Here is a 15,810-nt window from a genome sequence, read left to right on the forward strand (position 1 = left end):
CACTTCCCTCCTCCTCTTCAAGGCAGGCTCTTCTTGACTCCTCTCCACCCTCCTCTTCTTATTCTTCTTTAGAGCATCCCGCTCCTTGTTCGCCCGTTCCTTCACAGGATCCACTGGGGGTGGTCGGGGCACAAAACTACCTAAGTCTTTTTTCTCCAACGGCTTGGGGCGCGGTCGGATCCGCTCTCTCGTGACCGGCTTCGAGGTAGGCCCCAACTGGGACTCCTTGTACTTGTCCGCCCGCGCGAACAACCTCCTTTCCTCCTCCTCCTCCTCCGCTTTCTTCTACACCTCCAACTCCTCCCTTTCTGGACCCCCTCCCAACGGCTGCGGTCCCAAGTTTAAGGCAAACAGAACCGACGGTAGAACAAGCTCGTCCCACCTTACTCCCTTCTCCTCCCTCCAATCCCTCACCCTCTTCACTCGGTCCTCAGTCGCCTTGTCCAGCTTGGGCTCGACCGATTTGGTGGGCACCTTCCAAGTTGTGTGAACTCCCGCCCCGCCGTTTGTCGTCACAAAGAACCACCTTGGCCTCCAGCCTTTTACCGAAGATGGCAGACCTGCCACCAGACCTCGTCCAGCCACCACTTGCAGTGTAACCCAAGCGTCCTGCTGGCCGGAGGCCTTGTAGCACGAGAAGAACTCATCTACCATCAAGGCCAACCCTCCCGACGTTTGCAGCCAAGAACTCGCGCACGCCATCAATATTTTCCAGGCATTTGGCATCAACTGACCTGGCGCCGCATCTAGTTTATTCAACACATCAACCACAACTTGAGGCAGCGGTAGCCTCACACCTCCTTGCAATGCCTCCTCGTACAAGCTAAATTCCCCCGTCCGTGCATCCGACGCCCTCTCGGTAGATGTCGGCAGCCTCAACCCTATTTCCAAAGGAATCTGGTACTTCCTCCTTATTTCCTTCAACTCCGCCGGTGTAAGAGTGGATCTGTCTGCCTTTGTGTGCCAGTGATCTGGTTCTGCCTGGCTGATTGGCCTTGGAGCCGCTACCAAGGTGGAACCTTGGGATCGTCCCACCAACTCCCCCACTCTCTCCGTCCGGTACTGCTGCGCCAACTCCACTGCATCATCATCGCCAAGTGGATCCACCCTGACATTCGTAGTTTCTTCTTGGGCCATCTCTATGGTATGTCTACGAATCGCTTCGGATGCAGGTGCAAGGAAATTGAAAAAGTGTTGTAGAGGCGTATCGTGAGCAACAAAGGAATTAACACTTGGAATGTTTTGATTTTTTGTAAACAAGTAGGTGAATCAAATGATGCCAAAAGCCCATGGTTTTCCCGTATTCTAAGGATCCCAATTAATTTTTGCCATTTTGAAAACTTTTCAAATCATCTGCCAAAATTGTCTTTTCAACACCCATAATGACCTATCGTTTCATCTCTGATCTGGCGCCTAATCTCCCCTCCCGCGGGATGTCGCCACGTGTACGACCACGATCCCCTGTCTCCTCCCCTTACCCTGTCTTTTCCACTTCAAATCACCACGTGGCACGACGCCCCTCGAGTCCCACGCCCCTCCACCTCACCCTTCGCAGTCGGCCCTCTTTGCGGTCAACCCTCCCACTCGGCCAACCTCTGCTGTCGGCTCCCCTTTCGCGGTCGGCCCTCCTCGCGGTCAACCCTCCCACTCGGCCAACCTCTGCGGCTGGCCCTCCTTTCGCGGTCTGCCCTCCTCGTGGTAGACCCTCCTACTTGGCCAACCTTTGCGGTCGACCCTCTCCGTGATCGGCCCTTCCACTCGGTCGCCCTGCACGGTCGGACCACCTCCCAGTCGGTTCACCCCCTCGGTCACCCTTGTCGGTCAACCTCCATCCTGCCAATCCCTAACACCCCCATTTACTTCATTAATATTCCCTTCGTTGGACTAAAGCTGAACTTGGGAATGGGGGACTACTGACGTGTATAAGCCCATAAAGGCCACGAATCACTATGAACAATCCAAGCCCATCACTTGGAGCCCAATGCATAACCCAGCTGGTGAGGTCCAAGACAGCTGGAGTCCAACATGGCATAAAGAGCCAATGATATTCAGACACACGGCAGGTGAAGGACGGGCCACATCAGCAGATAAAGATCTGCAAAGTTATTGCCACTGCACATCATCATTAATACAGCCCATCACAGCATTTATTACGACAACACCTCTCTGTTGGAACATGACCCCCTTACCTTGAGCAAGGTAAGCTACAACATAGACTTTCGGCGAGGAGGGCAGGTCGAAAGGGACAGCGAAATGATTACCAAAGGATATAAGTAAACGTCGAAGGCAAGAAGAAGGTTAAGCTTTTATATCTCTAATTCTCCTCTATACTCTACTTCTTTTTCTAACTTGCTCGTCGGAGGGTTCACTGGGGGACTACCCCGTTCCCCGTTGAACTTGTTTGTAGGTTATCCGGTGAGCTTGATCATTTGGACCGGGGCTTGAGGAGCGTGAACCAGTCCGATCCATTCACTGGGATAAACTGTATTATCATAATTATATTAAATTTATAAAACTTAATAACGTGTTTTTTTTTAATTTTAAAATATTGTTTTTATTTATTTATAAATAACTGTTTATATATATATATATATATTAAATTACAACACCAAATTGCTTGAATCTAAAACCTCACCCCCTTCTCATATAAATACCACTTAGGCAATTTTATAGTTACACAACCCTCATTGTTAATCACCAATTATTATTAGATAAAAATTGATAATGTCATCAAAATTTTAAATTAAAATACTGAATTTGCCCTTGCATTACAAAATTATCGAGTCAATGAGATTCTTTTAATCAAATATCAAAAGCCACACAAACTCAAGCAAACAACTTGCAAGACATAAATTTGTATCATCTTACAAAAAAAATTGATCTTTGATCTATGAAAAAAAAAAAAAAACATGGAGAAGAGAGTCATCAATCTAGTTCCCTCTTCTATTTCTGTTTTGATTAGTTTGTAGTTTTGATATGAACCCCCATATCTGGTTTGTAGTCTGATTTGCCTGTTTGTGTGTGAGCATCTCAAAACTCTATTGATGGAGAAAAGTTCTTTGGTGTATGTATATTCTTTAATATGTTTTATCTTTTTGTAAATCTCTCTACTGGATTTATACACTAGTCTTGTATACTTGTCAAAATTGAAGTTAATTGAATATCAAGATTAGTCGTATTATATATAAAAATGAAAATTTAATAGGTTTTAGATTAGTCGTATTAGAGCATCTCCAATAGAGCTCTCAAAACACTTGTCAAAGCTATAATATAGCAATAGTGATAAAAAGTGGATCTCCAATAACTTGCTATTTTATTTCCCACATATAGCATATGCCATATCTGTGCTCAAATTTGACAAGTAAAATAGTAATTGCCAAACATGCCACATTAGCAAATATAAACATATTTGTGGCTCTAAATTCCGTTGAAAAAACAGAATTGAAACAGCAGAAAACCAAATAATTTTTCAAATTTAATTTTTCTATTTAATTTTTCAAATTTAATCATATTTATTTTTTTTCTAATTTTTCTAATTTTTTTCATTTTTTATATTTGTCTAGTCGAAAATAATATAAATATATAATTTTTTTAGAAATAGTTAGAAAAAGGTCATAAAAGACAAAAAATAAACAAAAATAAAATCACAAAAAAACCTATATCCAAACAATACCTACAAACTTGGATGAAAAGTTGGTTGAGAATTGCTAAAATAGCAAGTGACCATTGGAACACTATTGCTATAATTTGGCAAAATAGCACTATTCATTGCCAAATTATAGCAACAACCATTGGAAATGCTCTTATGGCCTCGTTTGGGAAGTGACTATTTTAGAGATTTTTTAAATTTTTGGTTATTTTAATAGGCTATTTTAGTTTTTGTGTTTGGAAAGATATGATGGATTTTTATTTGAGTCGTTGTATTGAAAAATATGTTGAAATGGTATTTGAAATTAAAATAACAAATTTATCCCTAAGATCACATTTTCCAAAATTGATATAAAGTGGGCAAAATCGTAATTTAACAAGTGATGGAACAACTTGACAAGGTGACAGTGTAAGCTGTGCCTACACTGTCCCATGGCAGCCCTATTTATTTATTTATTTATTTTTTAATAAAAAAGGTTGGTTTAGGAGTTTTTTAGTTTTTTTTTTTAGTTTGAGGCTATTTTAGCCTCAAACTATTCTTTATATAAAAATGAAAATTTAAGAATCACAAAACTGTCAATCTCCCTCCAGCATTAAAAATTCTTACACAGATGTATATTCTTTAATAGGTTTTAGATTAGTCGTATGATATATAAAAATGAAAACTCTCAATCTCCCTCCAGCATTAAAAAGTCTTACACAGGTGTATATATATAGTAGACCAACTATCAATATATATTAATATAATTTATATAAACAATTAATTCTTTGACATTGTTAGCTTGGTGCCCAAGAATGGTTGTCTAACAACAACTATAAGTTGACCCAAGAACAAAGGGGCTCTCACGTTGACACCTCAAAGATGGAGGAAGTGAAGCTATTGGGAGCATGGGCAAGTCCATTTAGCTGCAGAGTCATATGGGCTCTGAAACTAAAGGGCATACCTTACCAATATGTAGAAGAAGATCTTTCCAACAAAAGTCCTCTGCTTCTACAGTACAACCCAGTTCACAAGAAGATCCCAGTGTTTGTCCATGGTGGAAAACCAATTTGTGAGTCTATGGTTATCCTTGAATACATAGAAGAGACATGGCCACAAAACCCCTTGCTGCCAAACAACCCATACGATAGGGCTAGCGCTCGATTTTGGGCTAAATTTGTTGAAGATAAGGTAAATATTTTCACATTTTTTTATTTGTTTCAGTATTTTTAAGAAAGAAAAATAGTTTAAAAAACTTTATATTGAATCTTTAACTCTCTATGAATCTATATATAATAAAACAAATCAGTTTTTGAAGAGTGTCTTATCTTATGTGGCATAGTTGAGGGTAAAGATTGAATAAATCCAAGGGTTATGAAAAATGTCCTATGTGGCATGGTTGAGGGTTTAAGATTGAACATGCCTTTGTATTCGTCTTTGATGATTTTTGTTTACTATGGTGCTATAGGGTATTATAATTTGGACAATGTTTCGAACCTCCGGGGAAGAACATGAAAAGGCCAGGCAGGGTAGCTTGGAAATGCTGAGAACCATAGAAGAACATGCCCTTGGCGACAAGAAGCTCTTTGGTGGAGAGAGTGTTGGAATGGTGGACATAGCCTTGGGATGGATTGCTTACTGGTTGGAAGTCATAGAAGAGATAGTAGGTGTGAAGTTGCTAGAGGCAGAGTCATTCCCTCGCTTGCATTCGTGGATAAAAAATTTCAAGGAAGTGTCTGAGATCAAAGAAAACCTTCCTGATCGTGACAAGATGTTTGTGTTTTTCAAGCATCTGAGGGAGTTTTTACTGTCATACTGACATCCCTATGAAAGAAAAACTTCCTACTTGCAACAAGATGTTCGTATTGGTGTGATGTTGGTTTTTGGTCTATGTTAATTTATCTGTTTGGTCAAAGGCCTATGTTTCAGTTTGGTGAAGGGCTTTAGGGCTCGGTGCCTAGTGGGTGTATTGTCTTGGGACTATTAAGCACATAATATCTAAATAATAGTTAATTGCGTTTTTAAAAACTTGTGACTTTTGAATATGTTTGATTGATAGGATTATAGTATAGAATTGAAATTATTAATTTGTGGGCTCAATTGTACAGGAAAGAAATAAACATTTTCGTATAATCCTATTGATCAAGTCTGTGCTCCACCGTACGACGTCGCTTTATTCCCTGAAAATACAAACGTGAGCTGGCCGGCGGGTGTGTGCCGGATACCTCTTCGATGCCTAAGTCAGCCAAATAGACAAATAGACAAAAGCTCTGTATATTCGAGAATCAAAGTTGCGTTACCTCTCCATAGGTGATGTTGTGAGCTTTTATAGGTTCCGTGTGGCACAATCCTAGTAGGACTCTTACTCCTCCCTGTAGAGTCCCCCTAGGAATCACATTTCTAAAAGATAATACTTATCCTTCAACATCCCCTCATTACTTAAACCAAGTGAGATGGCTTTACCATGGTCGGATCCCAATATAACCGAGGTAAGCATGGCTATGCTAAGCCGCAGAGTAGACCGAACTAAAGCCAGTTCGGTTTATTCCATTCACTACTCTTACCTCGGCTTCTCCTCTACAAACCATGGTGTGTTTAGAACGAACTAAGAAATAGCAAGGTTTTGACCGAGCTAACCGCAACATGCCACGACCGGGCTAACTCTGAGTGTGGTGACCGGGCTGTCTGTAACACTCTCTTGGACCGGGATAATAACAAGGCCTTTTGGGAACTGGACTAACGCCAAGGCCCTTTTTACTTCGCCCTTCTTACTGTGGCTCACAACGGCCCATTACCCAACTCGGCCTAATTTATATATATCAATTACCCTCTCAATAATTTTGTATTTGAAGTTAATTGAAGATTGAAGTTAAAAAATTTCAAGTGTCGGAGATCAAAGAAAACCTTCTTGATCGTGACAAGATGTTTGTGCTTTTCAAGCATCTGAGAGAGATGTTACTGTCGTACTGACATCTCTATGAAAGAAAAACTTCCTACTTGCAAAGCATTAGTGGAAGATGCTACTGGTATTTCTGACAGTTGTAGTAGTGTGATGTTGGTTTTTGGTTTATGTTAAATTTCTCTGTTTGGTCAATGGCCAGTGCATTTGTGTTTTCAGTTTGGTGAAGGGCTTTAGTGCTTGGTACCTAGTGAGTGTATTGTCCCGGGGCTATTAAGCACGTAATACCTAAATAATAGTTTTTTGTGTTCTTAAAAACTTGTGACTTTTAAGCAGTGTTTTAATTATTTTTTAGTTATTTGTTTACAATGTATATTTTTTGTCCTCTTGTTGATTTCATGGATAGATAGCTCAAGGGGCAAACACAAGGAAGAAAACACATACTGTCTAAATGGTCCCAAAACAACCTTTAACTAAAGGAGGGTCTCTTCCAAGAAAAAAGACTCAGAGGGCTCATCAAACCATGGAAGAAGTGAAGCTTCATGGATTTTGGCCTAGTCCTTACAGTTGCAAAGTGATATGGGCTCTGAAACTAAAGGGTGTCAAGTATGAGTACATAGAAGAAGACCTCTCCAACAAGAGTGAATTGCTGTTACAGTATAATCCAGTTCACAAGAAGATTCCATTGCTTGTTCATGGTGGAAAACCGATCCTTGAGTCATCTGTAATCCTTGAATCATCGAAGAAACATGGCCGGAGAATCCGTTGCTGCCGGAGGATGTTTATGAGAGAGCCATGGCTAGGTTTTGGATCAATTTTGGAGAACAGAAGGTAATTATATCATCTTGCTGTTATTTTTATCTTACTTCAGTTGTTTAATCTTAATTTTGACTCATCGACTCCTTATCAAAGATTAGAGTCAAGTTATGGCTCGAGTCCTTATTGAGTGGGCACCTGCGAATTCCCGTTTTGCACTACCCAGATTGTTAGGCCTTTTTAGGCCATAAAATGACTTACTTGAGTCTAGACTAAAAATTTATTAAGAATAATAGTAGTAATTATGAAAAAAATATCATGAAATATTTTATGAAGATTTTTTATTCTTTGATTAGTGTGTTGTTTTTTTGTATATGTAATCGAACGGTGAAGAATCTTTCATAATCACTTTTATGATCATTTTCATGATTTTTTTTCATGATACCTATCATTACTCATTTATTAAATCACTTAGCACATCTTAATTCAATGTAATAATGTTAAGTGGTGTCTATTTTCTTTGATAAAGATGTATTTTTATTAGTTTTCTCTTGCACTATGTTTGGATTGAGTGATTTAGAGAGAATAAAAGAAATGAAGAGATATGTATTTCTCTTACTTATTTGGATAATTTAAGTAGAGAGAAATGAGGGAAACGGAGAGAAACTCATTTATCTTATAACCCTCATTTTCAATCTTTTCAAAAGTAGAGAAATTGAGAGATAAAAGAAACCAATAAATTCTTATATTTTCATAATACCAATTTTGTCCCTATAAAAATAAAATAAATAAAATGATTGACACTTATGCCCTCAAAGGCTTTTCATATCCAGCAAAAGGTTATTTTAGTAATATAACATAAAAGTTTTTTTTTTTTTTTCTCTTATGAAATCTAACCAAATAAAAAAGACAGAAATCACAATCATTTCTTTTCTTTTATTTTTTACTTATCCAAATAAGAATAAGAGAAATCACAATCATTTTATTTTTTTTCTTTTCTCTTATAATTTAAATAATCATTTTTTTTTCTTTTCCCTTCTACATATTTTATGTTGAATTATCCTATTCTACTCGATATTGATGAGAATGCTCATGGTTGGCCCCTTGATGAACTTTTATCGTCCATTAATTATTAGTCCGTTACTAAAACCTTTTGAAAAAGACAAGAAAATATATATATATATATATATATATTTTGGCTTCTGCATGACTAATTTACGCCTGACCGGTGGTGGAGCATAGGGATGGCAATTTGAACTCGGCCCGACGGGGATCCGACCTCCCGATCCCGATTTGAGCAGTTTTTCTTCGAAAATATCCCCAACGGGACGGGGATGGTATTTAAAATTCAATCCCCGATCAGTTTCGGGCCGGGGACGGGGATATGTGTCCCAGCCCCGTACCCGGTCCGTCCCCGTCCCCGTCCCGTCCCCGCTGGTCCCTGAAATGAATTTACCATTTTACCCCTATATATATATAAAAACCAAACCCTCTCACACTCACACTCACCACCACGTCTCTCATCTCCCTTCCTCTCATTCTCTGTGTCCCTCTCCCTCTCACTCACCACAGCGTCTCTCATCTCCCTCCCTCTCGCTCTCCGTGTCCCTCTCCCTCTTACTTTCCCTCTCCCTCACTCACTCACTTTGATTTCTCTCTCATTCTCTCATTTCTTGTTATCATCATCATCATCGTCCAGATCCACGGTGATTTCTCTCTCATTCTCTCACTCCTCGTTATCATCATGATCATCCAGATCCACCACCGTGAAGCCACCGATCTGAACCGTGAAGCCACCGATCTGACAGATCGTGGTTTGTGAACCGTCAAGCCAAGCCACTGATCTGTGCATCTCTTTTCCTCTCTCTCTCTCTATATATGTGTATGTGTGTGTGTGTGTGTGTGTGTGTGTGTGTGTGTGTGTGATAGTGGTCTTCCTTGCCATTGTTCCCCGTATTTGGTTCTGGAAATAATAATCTATATATAGATCTGTGTGTGTTCTAGATCTGTTGTCCATATATATACAGATTAATTTTTTTTAGATCTATTGTTGTATGGGTGTGTGTGTTCTAGATCTGTTGTAGATTGTTGTCCATATACATATATTTTTTTTTTGTTGAACAGATCTCTGTGTGTGTGTGTTGAACAGATCAGTGTGTGTGTTGTGAATAAGTCTGTCGGGGATTTTTTGGGGTCGGGGAAACCCGATCTTAGTTAGGGGACGGGGGCGGGAGAGGAGATGCCTTCCCCGTCAGGGATCGGGACCGGGGACGGGGATTTTTTAACCTTCGGAGATCAGGGATGGGGAGTGTCAACCCCGGCCTCGGCCCGGCCCGTTGCCATTCCTAGTGGAGCATGAAATTAAATTAGGATGGGCATTTATTAATTATAGTTTTTTTTTAAAATTTTTATAATCAATGTTAAGAAGATAATAATAATTTTTAAATTAATATTAAGTATAAAAAATTAAATAAATTATTACAAAATTATTTCACATAAAATTTTATAATTAACTTGGAGTAAAATCGAAAAGAAAGTATTGTGTGTAACTAGTGTATCATGAATAATGTAAAAAGGTCATATATTTAACTCGTAAAATAAATTATATAATGGTAAGATAAATTAAATTTTTACAAAATTTGAGTAGAAATTTCATATAGTAGTGATATCGATATCACGTCATTATTGACATATAATATCATCAACCAATAGTAAAACAATATATGAAGGGTGAACTCCACATGGTAATATAACTAACAATCTAGTCATTTTTACATATATATAGTGAGATTAATTATATTTGCATATCAATAATGATGGATATTATCTTTATATTGAGATTTTTTTACAAAATTTTCATACATAAAAATATAATTTGTTGTAATCATTTCATTTTCAGTAAAATAATCACTATTATTTTCATAAATTTAAAAATGCCCTTGATATTTTATTCTAAATATTATTTTGTTTAAAATTTTATTTATATACATATGTATAAAAAATAAAAAGATGGGCATTTATTAATTATAGTTTTTTTTATAATCAATAATAAGAAGATAATAATAATTTTTAAATTAATATTAAGTATAAAAAATTAAATAAATTATTACAAAAGTATTTCACATAAAATTTTAAAATTAACTTGGAGTAAAATCGAAAAGAAAGTATTGTGTGTAACTAGTGTATCATCGACAATATAAAAAAGTCATATATTTAAGTCGTAAAATAAATTATATAATGGTAAGATAAATCAAATTTTTACAAAATTTGAGTAGAAATTTCATATAGTAGTGATATAGATATCACGTCATTATTGACATATGATATCACCAACTACGAGTAAAGCAACATATGAAGGGTGAACTCCACATGCAAATATAACTAACAATTTAGTAATTTTTACATATATATAGTGAGATTAATTATATTTGCATATCAATAATGATGGATATTATCGTTATATTGAGATTTTTTTACAAAATTTTCATACATAAAAATATAATTTGTTGTAATCACTTCATTTTCAATAAAACAATCACTATTATTTTCATAAATTTAAAAATCCCTTGATATTTTATTCTAAATATTATTTTGTTTAAAATTTTATTTATATACATATGTATAAAAAATAAAAAGATGGGCATTTATTAATTATATATATATTTTTTAAAATCAATAATAAGAAGATAATAATAATTTTTAAATTAATATTAAGTATAAAAAATTAAATAAATTATTACAAAATTATTTCACATAAAATTTTATAATTAACTTGAAGTAAAATCGAAAAGAAAATATTGTGTGTAACTAGTGTATCATGGACAATGTAAAAATGTCATATATTTAAGTCGTAAAATAAATTATATAATGTAAGATAAATCAAATTTTTACAAAATTTGAGTAGAAATTTCATATAGTAGTGACATCGATATCACGTCATTATTGACATACAATATCACCAATCAATAGTAAAGCAACATATGAAGGGTGAATTTCACATGCAAATATAACTAACAATCTAGTAATTTTTACATATATATCGTAAGATTAATTATATTTGCATATCAATAATGATGTATATTATCTTTATATTGAGATTTTTTTACAAAATTTTCATACATAAAAATATAATTTATTGTAATCACTTCATTTTCAATAAAACAATCACTATTATTTTCATAAATTTAAAAATGCCCTTGATATTTTATTCTAAATATTATTTTTGTTTAAAATTTTATTTATATACATATGTATAAAAAATGAAAAAAACAACAACAACAACCCCCCCAAAAAAAAAAAAAAAACAAAATGAAAAATCTAGGGTGGCACAGGACCCCTAGTTCCCATGTGGCTCCATCAATGTGCATGACCCAATATTGTCATTTCAAAAGTTCCTAAATAGATCATAAACAGCATGTCAAATTAATTGAAGAATGTTGAAAATGCACCGTTCATTAATATTTTTACTAAATAACAAAATAGTTTTCTTGTGTTCAAGCAAACATCTGATTTTTTTGTTCATATAGAGTTCAATTGCTACATACTACTGTTTGATAAGAGTGCAATAATAAGTTCTGAAAATATTTACAATTTTCTTCTTCTTTTTTTCTATATTACTATGGGGTAGGATCAGTTTGCTTAGAATCTTTTCTCTCAATTCTGCATTTAACTATCAAATAGTTTTCGAGTAATGGTAGGGATCATGAAAAAAATATTATGAAGATGATCATGAAAGATTCTCCACATTTGGATTATACACATAATAAAACACTACACATTAATCAATATTAATCAAAGAATGAAAAATTTTTATGATATATTTTATGATATTTTTTTCATAATCCCTAATATTATTTATAATTTTCACCTTATTTAGTCAACACTTTTATCTAGTTCCGCCTCTAATAAATTTTCTTGGTTCCGCTTGTGACACCGACTTAATAATTTGTGGTCAACTAAGGTTTTATTTTCTATGATTTCCTCCGATCCACCAAAGAGACACGAGAGAAAGCAACAAAAACAAGTGCTTGAATTTTTGAAGACCATAGAAGAGCAAGGCCTCGGGGACAAAAAGTTCTTTGGGGGCAACACTTTGGGACTAGTAGACTTATCATTTGGATGGCTTGTTCAATGGTTTGAAGGCATGGAAGAAGTAGTATTTTTTTTGTTATAGAAAAATTTTCCCTATTCTCCTGCAGGTCCAAGACAGCGTCATTTATAGAGATTATCAGGGTGTTCTGTTAGCCGTTCCGAGTAAGCAGACTATAACTTGGGAACTTGTCCCGACCTCCCAAGACAAGTTCGGCTTAAGTCAGGACTCGCACAACAGGAGAGTGTTGAACCCAGACCAAGTGCCAATTAGATAACTTGAGGTCCAATCTCCTAATCAACTTCCTAATCAATTGTGCTTCGCCCAAAAGATTGGCCTAAGAGAAGGGAATTGAACTTGTGACCTTGGGACTTAAACCCCAAACCTTAACCACAATGCCACCTATCCCTAGGTTAAAGAAGTAATATTAGGCACTACTAGTCCCACATTGTTGGACCCAACCACTTTGCCTCGCTTGTATGCTTGTGTTCAGACGTTGAAAGAAGTTCCTGTGATCAAAGAAAACCTTCCCAATCGCGAGAAATTGTCAGCTCATCTCAAATGTGTCAGAGACATCACGCCATGATGAGTTGTATTTCAAATATTTTGTTATGTCAAAGGTTTTAAGCTCAGTTAAATTAAAAATAAAAATAAAAAAATTATGTGAATTTGTTCAATGAGTAGTATTTTACTTGTTGCTTTTCATATCATTTGCTGGTGTCTTGTGTTGTTTTTTTGAACGTGTGACGTGTAGAGGTCTCGAGTTTATACATGAAAGATAATGGTATAAGAAATTATGATTAGGTAGTTGATTGGAGTTATGAAAACGATTTGTTTACATACAAGTTGCTTTTGTTTCGTCTTATTGAAAGTTGGTTGTAGCAAAAATTATTTCCTTTTGACTTGAATAATTAAGTAACTGTTTTTTTGTGTGGATTAATTTTGAATTGATGATTGCTTCAAATAATTCTGTGCCATTACTGCCATTCTTGAAAATTTTATGACAAGTTTTATATAACTTTCGAAATTTGTAGCAATTCGCGTTATTTATAAAATATATATATATATATATATATATATATATATATATATATATATATAAAATAAATAAAAATAAAGATATTCTGGTCATATTTTAATTATGAAAATTTGTGGACAATCAAATCAAACTCTAATCTTATAGGATCATCAGCACATTAATAGGATTTAAATACCACTCAATTTCAAGCATAATCAACCTTATAGAGACTTTTCATGTATGTGTTTTGTATTAAAATTCTAAAATTTCACAATTTCAATTCTGTAAAATTAAAATTATATTTTCGATTCATCTTTATGAGATACTAAAATAAAATTTATATTGAATATGAAAATTTGAAGAAAAAAATGGAACCCCCCCTATATCCACTTTCAAATTAGAAAAATGGATACAAATATTTATATTTCAAATTAAAAATAAAAATTATATGTATCCATATTCAAATTAAAGATGAGGACATGTAGATCTAATTGTTCATTTTGAAATCATAAAGTGAAAATAAATATATCTATCTGTCAAATTTTTATTAAAAAAAAATAAATCATATAGAACATATATCTTACTTGAAAAATCTCAATAAAGATAAATTTAAAAAATTCAATTCAATTTAATATAATTAAAGTTATAACATTTAAAAAAATCTAACACAACATACACCTAAAAGATAAAAATATGAGAGGATAACTTTGTCACGACCTACTCCCCGTACCTAAGGGTTAAGTATCGTGATGGCCAGTAACTGAAGTTACCCCCGACCAATTCTTGAACAAATTAATAAACGCGAGCGGAAATAATATTTAAGTGAGGGTGCCAAAATAATCATCGGAGCTTCTATTTTTATTACAAAATTTATTGACCAAAAAGACCGATATTTACATATAAAAATATCATAAAAGTGTTGTGTGTGTCTATTCCGCAACCCCGCATCCAAGACTTTTCAAAAGCTATTTCTAAGTTGCATTGTTTCCTGAAAATTGGTAAACAGCTATAAGCACATGGCAATGTGAGAAATATTACACCAAGAGTATAGGGACACAAAATAACCATGAATAGTTAGTTAAGCCAAAACATTTACATAACGCAATTTGTAAATAAATCATTTAAGTGGCAGAAACTGAAATACAGAAATTATGTAAATAAATAACCATAACCACGGTATAGAATAGAACAGAACAGAACAGAACAGAGGTCACAGGAGTGACAGTCAGAACAGAGATACGGATTCAAGAGGTGGCACGTACGGATTATAGAGGTGGCTCCCATAATAGTGTATCATTTATCTCCTCACAACACTTTGCTCCACACCAGAAATCAGAGTGTCAGTGGATCCATGACAGACAAAGGGTCACAAAGTGACTAATCAGAAGTCAATGATTTATTTAAGTTCCCCCAGGCATGGGACCCTGTGGTGGTACTTAAAAAATATAATTGTTTATAAAGTTATAGTCAAATAATCTTTAAAATATAAACAAACATATCAACGAGTTTCATTTTAAGTAAATAAGGGTTAGGAAATAATCCACGTAATCGAAATATTAGTATAATTTATATATAATAATTTATAAAACATAACTTGTATTAAAATAAATATGATAAGTCAAAACATACGTAAAATATATAATGGTAACTGAAGTTATAATATAATTCCACTATCGAAGACCCTCTCAACTTCTATTATTTTTTCTTTCTTTTCTCCCTTTCTTTCCCTTTCTTTCTTTCTCGTTTGCACCTAGTGATCACCTCCTCTCTATTTATAGGGAGGTGAAAGCCTTTGAATCCAACGTGACAGTTCAAATCCCTCTCAGATTTGATCATGGATTCGTTCTTATCTTAATAAATATCTAAGATAATTACACTTTGACTCAATTTTTTAATATAATTATATAAATAAATTAATTTCTAATTAAATTGCATTCAATCGTATACCAACAAAAAAATTAATTATTTATTTTACTACCACACCTATTATTATTATTATTGGTATCAATATTATTATTTATTTAATAACATATTATTACATACAACCATAATACTAGTATAAAATTTAAAGAACAACTTAAATTTTCAAATTGTTACAATCTTTCATTTTTTTAAAAATTTTGTCCTCGAAATTTGTCATATGTGTAAGCTATCAGCTGTGCACTCTGATAAATATATATTAGATGATTAATCTGATAGAAAATATTACCTCAAAAAAAAAAAAAAATACCAAAAAAAACTCACTATCTAGTTATCAAAAATTGTTTTGGGCAAAAATGAGAAACAATGGGTGATTTTAAAAACTTTTCATTAGTTTTATTTCTGAAAAGAAAAAATGAGAACATAATTAAACTAGCGACTGGAAATAAAATGATAGAATCACATGCAAGAGTTGAAGAAATTTGAGAGGGGCTTCCATT

The 15,810-nt window shown here is 34.5% G+C and overlaps 1 protein-coding gene and 1 pseudogene across 1 annotated transcript; both read left to right on the forward strand.

The window, feature by feature from the left end:
- The first annotated feature begins 4,490 nt into the window (after positions 1–4,490).
- LOC114311979 (putative glutathione S-transferase) lies at positions 4,491–5,656 on the forward strand. The gene is made up of 2 exons (XM_082875332.1): positions 4,491–4,819; positions 5,097–5,656. The coding sequence occupies exons 1-2, from the start codon at positions 4,511–4,513 to the stop codon at positions 5,445–5,447; spliced, it is 660 nt and encodes a 219-aa protein (XP_082731458.1). The 5' UTR covers positions 4,491–4,510; the 3' UTR covers positions 5,448–5,656.
- Positions 5,657–6,948: 1,292 nt separating this feature from the next.
- LOC145793821 (putative glutathione S-transferase pseudogene) lies at positions 6,949–12,958 on the forward strand (annotated as a pseudogene).
- The last annotated feature ends 2,852 nt before the right edge of the window (positions 12,959–15,810 follow it).

This window comes from Camellia sinensis, chromosome 6 (assembly GCF_055761805.1).
Source record: "Camellia sinensis isolate YWXY chromosome 6, ASM5576180v1, whole genome shotgun sequence".
NCBI classification, from domain to species: Eukaryota; Viridiplantae; Streptophyta; class Magnoliopsida; order Ericales; family Theaceae; genus Camellia; species Camellia sinensis.

What these genes read in the sequence shown, in the direction of transcription:
- LOC114311979 (XM_082875332.1), top strand. Translation starts at nt 4,511, where the DNA reads ATGGAGGAAGTGAAGCTATTGGGAGCATGGGCAAGTCCATTTAGCTGC. An exon ending in CTAAATTTGTTGAAGATAAG is followed by an intron (nt 4,820 to 5,096) that starts GTAAATATTTTC and finishes ATGGTGCTATAG; the next exon opens with GGTATTATAATTTGGACAAT.